The sequence below is a fragment of the Lagopus leucura genome, unplaced genomic scaffold, assembly GCF_019238085.1.
Source record: "Lagopus leucura isolate 7727_CA_CO unplaced genomic scaffold, USGS_WTPT01 35440-2_obj-0_obj, whole genome shotgun sequence".
NCBI classification, from domain to species: Eukaryota; Metazoa; Chordata; class Aves; order Galliformes; family Phasianidae; genus Lagopus; species Lagopus leucura.
The window spans coordinates 29139-44479 of record NW_024965149.1 but is presented as its reverse complement, the minus strand read 5'-3'; the positions used below and the strand labels follow the sequence as shown (position 1 = coordinate 44479).

The 15341-nt window shown below is 49.3% G+C and overlaps 2 protein-coding genes and 1 long non-coding RNA gene across 3 annotated transcripts; 1 reads left to right on the top strand and 2 right to left on the bottom strand.

The window, feature by feature from the left end:
• Positions 1 to 768: 768 nt before the first annotated feature.
• LOC122191989 (olfactory receptor 14A16-like) lies at positions 769 to 2265 on the top strand. The gene is given in 3 exon segments (XM_042892407.1): positions 769 to 1000; positions 1003 to 1455; positions 1994 to 2265. Coding segments are annotated over 3 exon segments (957 nt in total).
• Positions 1922 to 11453, bottom strand: LOC122191992. The gene is made up of 3 exons (XR_006182514.1): positions 11143 to 11453; positions 3310 to 3519; positions 1922 to 2453 (listed from the first exon to the last, which is right to left on the bottom strand). It is a non-coding gene; the product is annotated as an uncharacterized LOC122191992 (long non-coding RNA).
• Positions 7749 to 8981, bottom strand: LOC122191990 (zinc finger protein 239-like). The gene has a single exon (XM_042892409.1). The coding sequence runs from the start codon at positions 8894 to 8896 to the stop codon at positions 8105 to 8107; it is 792 nt and encodes a 263-aa protein (XP_042748343.1). The 5' UTR covers positions 8897 to 8981; the 3' UTR covers positions 7749 to 8104.
• Positions 11454 to 15341: the final 3888 nt, after the last annotated feature.

Below are 15341 nucleotides of genomic sequence, written 5' to 3'. Positions count from 1 at the left end.
TCTCTAGGCAGCTGGGATGTGATCAGGCAATGAGAGGAAAGGAAAAACAGAAATGTTGTCTGCAGAGACAAGAGACAACCACATAGCATCCCTTCCATGCAAGCCCCCTGCATCCTCTCCCACCCAGAAATACCTCTGCCTTCATGGCAGTGGTGTCCAAGCATGAACTCCCTACTCTGCAGCCAGAGCTCCAGCAGAGCAGGGCTGCATCTCTCCAGGCATGAGCTCCTTTCCTTCTGAGGCTGAGAGCAGCTGCCTGGGGCTGTGGACAGCAAAGTCTGTGAGGCTAGGGAATGAGCTGACATTCTTTTAATGAGATGCCATCATTAGGACACTTGGCTGTCTCTCTAAGACAGATGTCTTTCCAAGCTGTGAGCTGCCCTGCAGGATGCAAATCTTTCCCACAGCATCTCTGTGTTACCTGGAAGCCCAGGGAGATGAAGTGGGGAGATGCCAAGAGAGATGTCACATTCTAAAAGTAAAACCAAGCACTCCGGCCTCTTTGCAATTACCCACGTGGATGGGTCAGGATTGCTTTCTCAAGAGCCCATGGGCAGAAGACTCTCCTCTGCCTTACATATTCCAATTCATGAAAATGATCTCAAATCATGGATCTGAACAATCACTTCCTTTAGAGAAAGAAAATGTATTGGATTATATGACAGGAGGAAGGTCACCAAGGAATGGTGCAGGGTTTTGCCAAGAGAAGTCTCACCTAACTTGCCTTTTGTTTCTCCTTTGATGATTACCCATGTCCAGGAGCAGCAGATGCCCAACAGCAGCTCCATCAGCGAGTTCCTCCTCCTGGCGCTGGCAGACACGCGGCAGCTGCAGCTCCTGCACTTCTCGCTCTTGCTGGGCATCTGCCTGGCCGCCCTCCTGGGCAACGGCCTCATCAGCACAGCCGCAGCCTGCGACCACTGCCTGCACACCCCCATGTACTTCTTCCTCCTCAACCTCGCCCTCCTTTACCTGGGCTGCATCTCCACCACTGTCCCCAAGCCATGGCCAATGCCCTCTGGGACACCAGGGCCATCTCCTACAGTGCATGTGCTGCCCAGGTCTTTCTGTTTTCATTCTTATTTTCAGCCGAATTTTACCTTCTCACTGTCATGTCCTATGACCGCTATGTTGCCATCTGCAAGCCTCTGCACTACAGGACCCTCATGGGCAGCACAGCTTGTGCCAGCATGGCAGCAGCTGCCTGGGGCACTGGGCTTCTCAATTCTCTGCTGCACACTGCCAATACATTTTTACTGCCACTGTGCCGAGGCAACGCTGTGGACCAGTTCTTCTGTGAAATTCCTCACATTCTCAAGCTCTCTTGTTCGTACCCTTACCTCAGGAATCTCAGTCTTATGACATTCCGTGCTTTTTTGTTTTTTGGGTGTTTTGTTTTCATTCTGCTTTCCTATGTGCTGACCTTCAGGGCTGTGCTGAGGATGCCCTCTGTGCAGGGATGTCAACGGTTTACGGGCTGGTTTGGCCCGGTTCCGTGACGAGCGGGGCGGAGGGATCCGCAGATCCGCGCCTCCGGAAAAAAAGGAAACAGGAGACCCCAAAATAATTAAAACAGCGGCACCGATCTGAGGAGAAACAAACTAATTTACTAAGTATATTATCGGAATGCAAGATAACACACTATAATACAATATAATCAGAATTGAAGCTAATAAATCAAATATAATGAGAGAGAGAATGTCCGAAAGGTGGATAGGCCTCACCACAACGCTGAGGTGAGATGCGCAGTCCAGTTGAGCAGCAGGGAGACGGGAGCAGTGTCCACGACGAAGGGCAGGCGAGAAAGAGCAATCAGGCAACCTTGCCAGGAGTTAAACCTCCTCTCCCTGACCGCAAGGTCCCCTGGGGAATGTAGTTCTTCTTCTCTTCAGGGCAGGTACCCAGGACTTGAGCACTGACAGTTAAAGTCCCAGTGCCCCACATGATGTTATGATGTGGAATACCGAAAGCCAAAAATCACAAAACCATGACAAGGGATGGCACAAAGCCTTTTCCACGTGCCTCCCTCACCTGGCCGTGGTGTCTGTGTTCATCAGCACTGGCTTCTTTACCTACCTGAAGCCCCAGTCCATCTCCTCCCCAGCAATGGATGTGGCGGTGGCAATTCTGTACTCGGTGGTGCCTCCAGCAGTGAACCCCCTCATCTACAGTGTGAGGAACCAGGCACTGAAGGATTCCATTTGGAAACTGTTACTGTGGATGTTTCCTGGTAATCATGATGATTCCATCTCTCTCCCCAGGTGACTTCTAATGTGTCCCATTCTAAGCTTGTGCTTTGTTGTTTTCCATTAGTATGTTTTTTTCTTTAACACATCTTCAATATTTTCAAACTACTTGTGCTTCTTCTGTTCCCTTCCAATACTTTCAATCATCTCTTCTTTTCCTACCTCGATTCTATGGAACTTGAGATTTCAGCATATGCCTCATTGCATCTGCGATGAAATAACAGCAAAGAAAGTACATGAGCAGAGGATCTCCATTGTGGAAAAGCACATTCAGTTGGGAGTCCTGATGGATCAAGATCAGAATTTGTGAATGCCTCATCTCTGGAGGCATTCAAGGCCAGTCTTGACGTGTTCCTGGGCAGTCTGGTCTTGTGGTTGGCAACCCTGCCCACAGAAGGAGGGTTGGAACTAGATGTTTTTTCTGATCTTGCCAACCAAAGCCATTCTGTGGCACCATAATTCAGTGGATATAACTTGGACTTAGTAAAACTTATTTTTACAGAACTGTGCCTTTTGCTTTCCTTTGCTGTCAATTAACCATATCCATCTGTGTCCTCATGTAGTTTTTCTCCATGGGAGGAAGCTGCAAACTGGTGACTAGTGCTACCTCTAACCCATTTACTAAACCTTTAATCTTAACTCTAACCCCCAACCCTAACTGCTAACCCATAACTCAAACTCCTAATATTGAAGTCTAACCTTAGCGTTTTCTTGTCCTAAACTTTAACCAAAACCCAAACCCTTTCCCCTAAACACCAGTTCTTCTCACATCCCTCAACCTAACACTAATTCAAGTGCTAGCACTTCACCTAACACTGAATCTAATCATCAGTGCTAGCCCTGGCCTGAACTCTAATCTTAAACCTAACTCTAACAGTGAACCCTATCGCTGACCTTCTGGTTGGCAGCTGGTATCAGGTGGGGTAAATCAGGCTGCTGCTCTTCCAAGTCAGTTCCCAAGACAGATGGAATTCTCAGCATGAGTAGGACTCGGCATGCTTTACAAACAAATGTTTTGTAAGAGGCTGTTCATCAAGGCCCTGCCATAGAGAAGTCATCTCACCATAAACTGGAGAATTCAGGAAGATCCTAACAAGCACTGGAAGATCCAGGAAGGCTTCTGAAGTGCGAGTGGTCTGGGATGCAGCAGTTGGCAGTACGTAAGTCTGGGAAGCAGGATTGGGGGATATCTGTGAGAAGTAAAGTGATGTCTGAAGGCCTTAGTAAGTCACTCCAACCATATGTGAGCCCAGAAATTGAGAGAAATATGCATCTAGAAGAGAACAAGTATGAAGAGAATTAGCCTGGGAACATGGCATGAAGAAGGCCCCTGCTGTGCCAACCAGGAGAAAATGACAAGTTTCTATCTGGTGTGCATGGCTCTGCATGTGGGATGTGGAGTATTTGCTGCGGGCAGTGGTTGTGCTCAGCCATGCCCCATCAGCTAGCTGACCTTATTCTCCTCTCTTGTCCCTCCCACATTTCAGTGGACTTCCAGAAGCATTCATGACTGTGGAGGAAGCCTAATTCTCCTGCAGTGTTGGCTCATTGCTGCAATGGTAGAGGGAAGAGTTCATGTGACACAGGGAAGTATAGGCCAGTGCTTGGCAATGCTGCTGAATGAAGCACAGCTGAATCAACCTCTGATTCAATGTGTCACGCAAAAGTCAAAACGTGTAGAAAAAAATCTCCGTGTAATAAATTTATAATAAGTTACTCTGCTGAATTTTGAGTGTTGTCTGTAAGTGCTCATGATTTATTTTTCATCAGCCAAGGACATGTAGCAGTAAGATAATAACTTTTATGTTTTATCTCAACATGGATTTATACAACCATTATTAAAAAAAAAAAAATCACTTGTAAGTGACATTTAGAGATCATTTAGTCCAACTGCCTGACCATTTCAGGACTAACAAAAAGTGAAAGCATGTTATGTAGGGTTTTATCCAGATGTCCCTTGAGTCATGGGTCCCTTGGTCATGGGTCAAGAAACGTTAAAGGAAGCTTTTTACAGTGTCTATTTTGAGCACAGTAAGTTGGAAGATGAAAGAGAAGCAGAGGGTTTTTGTGTCCTGACTCGAGAAAGTGACTGATGTAGGGGCTGCATAGGTAGAGAATGAGGAGGATCAAAAACTGGCTGAATGGCCAGACCAGTCAGAGTGGTGGTCAGTGGTAGAAGGTTTTGCTGGAGGCCAGCAGCTGCAGGTGTGCTGCAGGAGTTGATAACGGGCCTTAATCCTACTTGAGTTTTCATTCATAGTCAGAACTGTGAGACAGTGGAGTTCAGGATGCTGAGTGGAAGAACCATGCCAAGAAGTAGGAAAACAGTCCAGTAGCAGGAAATGTGACTCTGACACTTCAGGTACCCACTTGGAGGTACCCTTTGGGTCAGAGCACTGGAAGATTAGGGGGACCAAGGCAGGTGGTTAACATTCAAGCATCACTTCCTTTGATTCCTCTACGCTTGAGATCAGTGCATCCCTCTGCGTTAAAAGTCAGACAAAGCTGAACAGGGACCAGCATGCATGAGCAAGGAACTCATAGATAATCACAAAGGCAGGAAGAAAGTCTATGAAATGTGAAAAAGGGCATGGGCACTTGGGAAGAATAATGGAATGCTGCCAGGGCCTGCAGGGATGCAATGAGGAAAGCTAAGGCAATTTATAATTATTGCATCTGTAATTCATTGATTATACATGCAGACAGAGAACTGCTTGGGAGAGTGTAGTGGAGGGCATTAAAGATGATTGAGACCCGGAGCATCACCCATATGAGGAAAGGCAGAAAGACCTGGGCCTGTTCGGCATGCTGTAGGGAAGGCTAAGAGGGAATCTTAGTAATGCTTGTGAAGATCCGTAGGGGATATCAACTGGGGCAGAGTATGAGGGGAGAATTGTCTTCTGCCCCAGTGAAGACAATCCTTTGAGCCCTGCCAGCCAGCCAGATATCAATCCACCTCATTCTCCACTCACCTAGCCCTCACTTCCTCAGCTCATCTGCTATAATGGTTTGGGAAACAGTGTCATTCAGCCTGATGTTACTCTATTTCCTATAGGACTTTGAGGCCATCCCATCAGTCAGTGGTTCACTGTTTCTGTGATTATGCCCTGCTACATCAGCTGTATGCCAAACATTTTGTCGACAAGGATACTGTGAGAATCTTTTGCAGAAGCTTTATTGGGCTTCTCTTGGTTGACTAAAGGAGTAAATCTGCCATCAAAGCAAATTAAGTTTATCCACAGGACTCTCCTCTCCTGAACCCATGTTGGCTGTTACCAATAAGTGTGTTGGCTTTGCAGTGTTTCTCAGAAACTCCCAGAATGATCTCCTCCATAATTTTGCAGGTACCACAGTGAGACCGGCAGGCCTGTAATTCTCGAGGTCTTCTTTCTTACTCTTCTTGGAAACTGGGATGTTTACCAGCTTCCAGTCGACTGGGATCTGTCAAGATTCCTAAGATCCTTGGATAAATGCCACAGGCCATACAACTGGAGCAGAAAATTCAACACAGGTTGAATAGTCAGGTCCTCTCCCATAGGCTTATCTCACTCCATGTGTCCATTCACCATCACTTTCACACAAACTCTAGAAGAAAATCTCTGCTCCAAGGAGCTGGACTTCCACCCCGCTTGCAACAAATTAGAGAGGAAAAAATTTTTAAATTCAGAAAGCAACTAAACATGATATGTGATAAAACGTTAGGCAATAATTCATGGAGTAAAAGAGGAAAACCTGCTTCACTCTTTATTTCTTCTTTTTCTACCCAGTGCAAACCAGCACAGTGGTTCTGAGAATACGGTGATGTAAGATGAGAACACAAAATAGTGAGAATGCTTTTTGGGGGAACCTATAAGGAAAGAGGAAACACATGACCGATGCCACAGGACAGCAATTATTGGATGCAATTAAGAAGTAAATCATCCCAGCTCTTGGCTGGGCTGCTACCTCCCGTTGCTGGGGATCTCCAGGCCTCCCCGCTGCTTGCTTCCTCCCCACACATTTTCCCTTGGAGCTGTGAGTTCCTGCAACTCCCAGGGCCCTCCTCTGCTGCGCCAGACCAGGCCCCTGCTCCCTGGGATGGAAGAAGCAGCGCTCCTTGGTACTGCAATCATCATCTCCTTGCAGCTTGCTGGGGGGTCAGGGAGCCTTCAGACACACTCAGTGCTTTACTTCCTACCCACTGCATTCCAAGCACAGCAGGTTTATCTGAGCACAGCAAATGTGAAGGCCCTGCTGCAGGAGGTCTCGGACACACCCTTCCCAGCTCAAAATAAAAACCTTGAAGTTCAAAAGGGATCACAAGCAAGGCAAACATGCACTGGAGAGCAGTCTGATATCTCTGTGCTGTGGAGATAAGCTGCTTGTGCACCGTGTGGGTTTGCACAGCCTTCTGCTCCTACCACCTCCTGAAACTTGGGAGGGTGCATTTAGGAAGAACAAGCTCAGCTTTTTCTAGTTTTATTGGAGAAGGCACATTACTGCTCTCCTGACCCTTCTCTCAGGTTCATCAGTGCACTCACAAATTACTGAGAGCAACACATGCACACAGACACACAAAACATCCCTGCACAGATGCCTCTCCTTAGGAAACGGCATCAAAAAGCTGCTGACAGGAAGAGCAGAAGAGGAAAGTGGGCATGGTGAGAGAACAGCTTAGGGCAGCAAGGAAAAGCCATCTGCAGCTCCTGGGTTAAGTCCCTTCTGCAGAGGGTGCCAGTGATGCCATCTCTGTTGCAAGGTCTTTCTGAGTCGGGAGATGTATCTGGGTCTCCCTCAACCTTGGACTCATCAGCATCCTCAAGGTGTCTCTCCTGGGGGTTTTCCCAGGAGAAATGAAGTGCCAGCTGTGATAGAAACTTTTCCTGCACTAGAAATATTTGCAGGACCACTTTACCATGTGGACTGGGCAATGTTTAATGAGAATCGAGCTCTGGATGAAGCTCTTGCTGCAATGTAGGCATTTCTAAGGTCTCTGGCCTGAGTGTATCCCCTCGCAAAAGCTCTTCCCACACATGGGACATTTGTAGCACTTTCTGCTACAGGTGAGGAGCTCTGTGCTCTGCACAAAGCTCTTCTCACACTCGAGGCATTTCTAAGGCTTCCTACCACGTGAACTCACTGGTGCAGGCACAGATTGGACTCCACCCAAGTGCAGACACTCTGGTACCTCAGCAGGTTCGAGCTGTGCCCAAATCTCTTCTTGCTGGCTGCACATTTGTAGGGTTCCTCATGAAGATCTACTGCTGTGTGATGAGCTCCCAGCTCTGGATGGATCTTGACCTGCAGTCAAGGCACTCACAGGGAATCTTCCCTCCTTGGTTCTCTGGGGTCTGCTGAGTGTTGAGCTCCAGATGAAGTTCTTCCCACACTCCCTGCAGACAGGATTTCTTCCTTCCTGGTGACATATTGACCCAGCTGAGGTTTCCTTTGGGTCCTCACCTGCTCCCACAGCAGTTGAGTTTCTACAGGGGAGATCAGCGGTGAATTCCAAGGCATCTCCCTGCACACAGCCCTGGCAGAAACATGCCATCTGGTAGAGGGTTTCCAGTGGCTGTGACACGTCCCGCTCTGGATTCTCCTTAGAGTGTCCACACAATACCTTGACTGCAGCTTAATGAGAGCAATAGGGGTCATTCCCACGCAAAGAAGGAGAAAGGGGATTCAGTTTGGCCACAGAGCTCTTCCATTGCTCAAGGGATTTGTAAGGTTCTTCACCACATGAAACCACAGGTGGAGACCAGGCTGGCTGAAGCTCAGCCCATGGTTGGGGCACTGCATGCTCTGTATCTTGTGTGGCTGTGCTGGTAGGTAATGAAGCAGGAACTGCCTCTGAAGGTTCCCAGAGTCTTGGAAAGCTTCTAAAGCCTGTGTGTGCTGTGGATGTGTTTGTGTGTGTTGAGATTAGATCTGCTTTTAAAGCTCTTCTCACAGTCAGGACACTTGAATGGTCTCTCCCCTGTGTGGATGCGCTGGTGGTTCTTCAATTCACAACTCCTTCTGAAGCTCTTCCCACACTCTTGACACTTATAGGGTCTCTCTCCTGTGTGGATGCGCTGGTGCAGCTTCACTGCAGAACTGCTTTTGAAGCTTTTTGCACACTCAGGACACTTATAGGGTCTCTCCCCTGTGTGGATCCGCTTGTGCAGCTTCACTGCAGAACTGCTTTTGAAGTTCTTCCCACACTCCGGACACAGAAAGGGTCTCTCCTCTGTGTGGATGCGGTGGTGGCGCTTCAATTCACAACTCCTTTGGAAGCTCTTCCCACAGTAACGGCACCAAAATGGTTTCTCTCCTGTGTGTGTGTGTTGGTGGTAGGTGAGGTGGGAACTAATTTTGAAGCTCTTCCCACACTCAGAGCACCTGTAGGGTCTCTCTCCTGTATGGACACGCTGGTGGATAATGAGAAGGGATCTCCATTTGAAGCTTTTCCCACAGCCAGAGCACTTGTATGGCCTCATTGCTGAGCGTATGCACTGGTGGTTAATGATGCTGCAATGTAATTTAAAGCTATTTCCACACTCAGTGCATGGATTCTGCTTTTTCTTCTGGCACACATCCTTGCTCCTGGGTTCTTCAGGATCCTTTTGACCTATGTTGAAGTCCAGTGGGCTCCTTCCTGTCTTTCCCAGACCCTTTCCCAGTGGCTCCATGAGCTGCTCACCCTGACCTTGCTCCAGGCCTCCTTGGACATCCCTTCTGATTTCTTCCACACAGACACCACCCCACCGCCTTTCGGCGACACCACTTTCCTGCAGGTCCTCCAGCATATCTGTTATCCCAGTTCCTGCTGGATGACGGGAAATCCAGAAATAGCACACAGTGCCCAAAATAAAACACAGACAGAGATGGCTCTTCCAGACGCAACCTCCTCCTTCCCTCCACACCAACTCACCGGTGCGTACATCTGGGATACAGGGGTCTTCCCCTCCTTCAAGCAGGGAGATCAGCATGGGTTTGGGGGCTGGAAGTGGAGTTTAAATGAGAGAAATAGGAGAGATGAGAGCATTTCCATCATTCAGGCACAGTGCCTGTTCAACAACTCCACTCTGTGTCCCTCCCCAGGAAGAAACCACACTTTGGGCCTGAATGACACTACGCCCACAGCTACATTTTGAGCAAAATATGCATTTACATGTCTGAAAGGGATATTTTCTTTAAAATTAAAATTAACTTGAGAACAGTTTGTTCTCACAGGTGAGAAATGTATGTCAAACACTCACTCTGCAATCATAAATTGTCAAAAAACATTGTTCCCAACCCCCAGAGAAACAGGGAGGCTGCTGTGTGTGCACTTTATGCAGCTGCTGACCACTGCAAATCCAAAACTACTGACATTCCCCAATACTCCTTCTCTGCTGCAGCATGGGGTAGAAGTTCTGATGTTACAGCATATTTGGAGAAAATAAAAGACCTCTCATTCTCACCCATAATGCTTTAGCCACACATATGGAACTTTTACAGTTTACTTCCTTTAGTAAATGTAAAAGGAGAACTGGCTTCAATAGATGAAGTAAAAGCTGAGGTATGGAATGAGTTCTTTGCCTCAGTCTCCACTGGCAGCCAGGATTCTAATATTTATCACTTCCCTGAGCCCTGCATCCCTTAACCTCTAGGTGGGGACCCAGGCAGTAAAACCCTCCCTGCTGCAATGGCAGAGCAGTGTGAGACCACCTCATGAGACTGAATGCATGCAAGTCTATGGGGCCAGATGGCATGCATCCCAAAATTCAGAAGGAGCTGGCTGAGGTAGCTGCCAAGCAGCTCTCCATCCTATTTGAAAAGTTGTGGCTGTCAGGTGAAGTCCCAGATGACTGGAGGAAAGGTGAAGTTACTCCCATTCATAAGAAAAGGAGCATGGAGGACCCAGGGAACTACAGGCCAGTGAGTCTCAGTTCTGTAACTGGGAAGATCACAGAACACTTCTGTCCCTGGGAAGATCCTCCTGGATGACATGCTTGATCACAAGAGAAATGAGCGTGCGATGCAAGACAGCCAGCACGGCTTTACCAGGGGAAGGTCATGCTTTACCAACCTCATGGCCTTCTATGATGGAGTGACAGCATTGGTGGACAAAGGCAATGTGACCAATGTCATTTATCTGGACTTGAGCAAGGCCTTCAACATGGTCCCCCACCACATCCTTACCTCCAAGTTGGAGGGATGAGGATTTGATGGGTAGACCACCTGATGGATAAGGAAATGGTGGAAAGGCCACAGACAGAGTGTGGTGGTTAATGGTGCTATGTTTGGGTGGAGGCCAGTAACCAGCCTCCCTCTCTACTCTGCCCTCGTGAAGCTCCATCTGCAGAACTGTGCCCAAAGAGCTGTTGGAGAGAGTTCAGATGATCCGGGGACTGGAGCACATTCCCTACGAAGACAGGCTGAGGGAGCTGGGCTTGTTCAGCATGGAGAAAAGAACCTGCGGGGTGGCCTCATTGCAGCCTTCCAGGTCCAAAGGGAGCCTACAAACAGGAGGGGAGTCAACTCTCTGAAAGAGTAGATAACAGCAGGACAAGAGGAAATGTTTTTAGGTTGAGGAAGAAAAGATTTAGGTTGGATGTCAGGGGGAAGTTCTTTACAGAGAGAGTGGTGAGGTGCTGGAACAGCTGCGCAGAAAGGCTGTGGATGCCCCGTCCATCCCTGGAGGTGTTCAAGGCCAGGTTGGATGAGGCCTTGGGCAGCCTGCTTTGGTGTTAAATGTGGAGGTTGGTGGCCCTGACAGCAGCAGAGGGATTGGAGCTTCACGATCCCTGAGCTCTCTTCCAACCCGGGCCAGTCTGTGATCCTCTGCTCTTCCTCCACAGCATCACGCAGGACGGCAAATGGAAACACCGCGCCCACGCTGCCATGGGGCGAGGCAGGAAAGGGTGATGTGCTCTGCCCCGCTCGGCCTCACCTGCTCTGCTGGGAAGAGTCGGCCGTTCTCCTGCCGGCGGCTCCAACGGCTCCGTCTGTGCCCAGAGCTGCCCGCAGGGCTGAGCGCCGTCCCGGGATGTGCCGGGAGCAGCAGCCCGGGAGGTGACACAGCGCCAACGTCGCCGCTCGGAGAGACCAACAGCGCCGGAGAGGAGAGGAGGGGAGGGGAAGGGAGGGAAAGGGATGTGAGGGAAGGAGGACACAGAGCAGCGGAGCCCAGCGAAGGCCGAGTCCCGTCCTGCTGGAACGCAACCGTCCGTGGCCGTGAGGGAAGAGGAGTTCCGGACTCAGCCAGGCTGCAACAACTGCCTGGGCCGGGCCGCTGGGCGGAGCCGCCGCAGGACGGGCTGGGCTGGGCTGCGTGGGCGGGCGCTGCTGCCGTCTGGGTCAGCGAGGGTGGCAGCGGAAGGCGAAGACAGTCGCGAAGGCAGGATTCCCTTTGCCGACTTATATATCGGTTCTTAAACGAACGTACGAATCGCTGTTGCTGAGGAAGCCGACCCGTATCACCAGCACAGCGGGTTTGCTGGGCCAGACGGGCCGCAGCGAGGGGAGCAGCGGCTAGGAGCTGGGACAGCGAGGAAGTGAGCAGAGGAGCTCAGCGTGCTCTGCAGCCCGGTCGGCTCTCTGTAACACAGCCCAGCTTGGACTGCGCTTCTCCCTCTGGGCCACGGGAGACAGGAGATGACCTCGTTCCGCAGCTCTGCACGCATGGATTGATGGAAGCTTTCAACTCCCCGATGCCTCCCTTTGAGTGTCTGAATGTGAAGTCTCCAAGGGGGGAATTTCCACTCCCCCGTGAGCCCGCAGTTTCCCTTCGTGGACCCAGCAGGCAACATCTGTGTCTAGCGGCCCTTGCAGCGTTACGTTTTGTACGCTTAGCGCTGGGCTGATGGCTCACCTGGGGTTGTGCAAACCTGTCCCAAGGCTTTTGTTCAGGCTGTCCCGGCAGCTGCCTTTAGCGCACAGCTGCGGGCCCAGAGCACAGCAAGCATCTGCTCCAGCCCCAGCACTGGGCTGTGTAATAGAGGCTGAAAAGTTGACAGCCTGTGGGCTGACTGTAGCACACGCTGAGAACGCGGCCGAGCACCACATCAGTGAAGTGCAGCCCAGGCTGCCTCTTGCAAAGGGCGCACGGTGCTGAGAACGTCCCCTGGAAGCGAGCGCGGTGTGCGTGCTTGAGCGGAATGGGAAGTGTCGCCCCCTGGTGGGGGAGGAGGGAGATGCAGCCGAGGCATTGGTGCGGATGGCTGCAGCTGGCACGCATCCAGCGCGAGCCTTCAGGCCCTGTACTGTCAGGCGGGCAGAGGCTGAAATAGTGGCAGCAGAAAGTTCAGCTCTGCCCAGCAGGGAGAAGAGCTGCAAGGCGAGGGGAGGAACTTTTGCAAGGTGTTTCTGCCTCTGTCTGGCTGGCAGCTGGGGCTGTCAACAGCTATGCTGTGCATTTCAGTTCTAAGAGAGAAGGAGGAATGCATTTATTGATATAATGTTGTTATCATGTAGTGATCAAATAGTGCCTTTACAAGCCTGTTGTAAGCTCGTGGTTGTTTATTGCACAGAGGGCAGGGTTAAACACACACATAAAGGAGACCCTCCTGCTGAGTCCCGAGGCTCAGAACATGCTCAGTTTTGCCCCAGCTGTTGAAGCAGGGCTCTGCTATCAGTTCTTTCAGTCCCCATTTTGAGACAGATCTATGGTGGTTAATCTATTTTAGCCAGAGCAACCTGCTGTGTTGTGCATTGCCTTCCTGTGCAGGGTGTTGTGAGCAAGGCCAGGCTGAAGAAGGGAGCTGAGGGAAGAAGCTGGAGGTGGGGGGAAGAGGGAGGAGGGGTGAGCAGGATGTGTCTCTCCTCATCCACCCTACAGTCACTCATGTTTGCATCAGCCATAGCAGGTGGGAAAGGCAGTTACACTGGTACAATCCCAGTGACATTCACTTCCATTTGTATATTTATGTGTGCTTCATTTCTGTGCATGACCATGGATGAGAGATCTGAGTTTTTGTTGTTAGAATTTGTGGAGAATGGTGCCTCACTGGAGGCATTAGAACAGGCAGTAGACTCATTAACTGCTCACTTAGAAGAAAAACGGTGGGCTGTGAGCCCACAAAAGTGCAAGGACCAGGTTTGTTGGTAAAATTCCTGGATGTAATTTGGTCAGTGCGATAACAGACGAAGTTCAGGTGTTCCCAATTCCTGCTGGGCCATGGCAGCTGCAGGAATTTTGGGGTATATTGAGATACTGTTGTTCCTTTATACCCCACCTATCGCAGCTGCTGCGGCCTTTGTATCTGCTTACCAACCTCGTGGCCTGCTATGCTGGTGTGACAGCGTTGGTGGACAAAGGGAATGTGACCGATGTCATTTACTTGGACTTGAGCAAGGCCTTTGACATAGTCCCCCACCACATCCTTACCTCCAAGTTGGAGGGATGTGGAATTGATGGATAGACCACCTGATGGATAAGAAACTGGTTGAAAGGCTGCAAGACAGAGTGTGGTGATTAATAGTGCTATGTCCCAATGGAGGCTGATAATGAGTGGTATCCCCCAAGGGTCTGTCTTGGGACCAGTGCTCTTTAACATCTTTATTAATGACATAAATGGTGGAATTGAGTGCATCCTCAGCAAGTTTGCTGATGGCACCCATCTGAGTGGTGCGGTTGACATAGTGGAAGGAAGGACGCCATTCAGAGGGACCTCAACAAACTGCCTGGGAGGGGGGGAAGGGGCGGAGGGGGGAAAAGGGAAGCAGAGGAGGAGGGGGGAGAAGAGAGGGGAGGAATGTAGGGGGTGGTGTGGAGCCCCACACCCAGCCGTGGAGACCCCATAGACAGAGAAATGGAGCAGACACCACAAAACCATGGACTGGGGACCCCAAAGACAAAAACTGGGGACCCCATAAGGGCAGCGTTGGGTTGGAGACCCCAAAGACCCAAAGAACGGCCCAAAGTTCCCCCCACCCCCGAAAAACCCTGTTGGAAATACCCAAATAATTTTTGTCGGAACGGTATCTTTGATAAAAGCAGATTTTATTCGTGATTGCAATGGTGCGCATCCCACAAGCAGGAGCGGGCCTATGGACACAACATGACAGTCTTTATACCTGGTTTTCCCCCCTTACTTCCCCTGTTTTCCCACTGGCTGGGTACTCCAGGTTCACAATCTTATCAGAAGGTTTACATTTGTTAATTACTTGTGAATTTGTTTGTTATCTGGTCTCAGTCCTGTCTCCAGCACAGCTCAACACTCTTCTTGTTCATATTGATATGGTGATTTTCTTCAGAGTCCTCGTTAAACAAAGAATATGGAGGGGAGGTGCCCGATCTTCCTCAATACCTTCTTCAGGCACTCCCTGAGGCATGGAACGAATTGTCCTTTTAATTTGCACAGGATACTCTTGCCTTGTGTGTGACATGTATTTTCAATGCTGGCTACAGGTAAGTTGTTACTAGCTTACATACGTGTTTTTAATTATTTAACTTCTCCTCCTTTATTTATTCTCTATTGCTCAGGTTCTGTCTATCCAGCACCAAAAGCTTTTCCAACATCAAGGGGTTTCTGATTTGTAAAGATATTTATTACATCTAGCTTGCCTTTAACTGAAGGCACAGAAATTTTTCAGATGGCTGGACAGACAGGAGCTTCAGTCTTTGTGCTTTTAATTTACTCCATCTACCTAACCTCTATGGATATACACACACACACACACACACACACACATATTACTTTGCTTATATACTTAGTATGTGCTGTTGGGGAAGATTTATCTAGGGGATTAACAAGGAAACTTATCAGAGAAACCCCATAAAGTAGAAGGGTGCCTGAAAAGAACTATGAGTTCTAATAAAGGACCCAGATAGTAGCAGAGGTCATGAAATTAACAAAATTCTTATTTTGTTCTGATGCAGAAGCAACATTCAATTCCCACAACCCCAAACCCACACATCAATTGCAAATCCTCCAAAACTGCTGAAAACAAAATGAAATACTGCAAACCCCAAAAGACCCTCCCCGAAGACCCCAAAAACTCAACAAAATACCCCAAACCCCACCAGATCACCCCCAAAATCCAACAAATTGCCCCCAAAACCCAACAAAACACCCCCAAATCCATCAAATCCCCAAATCCCATCAATATACCCCAAAACACACACACACACACACACAAAAAAAAAAA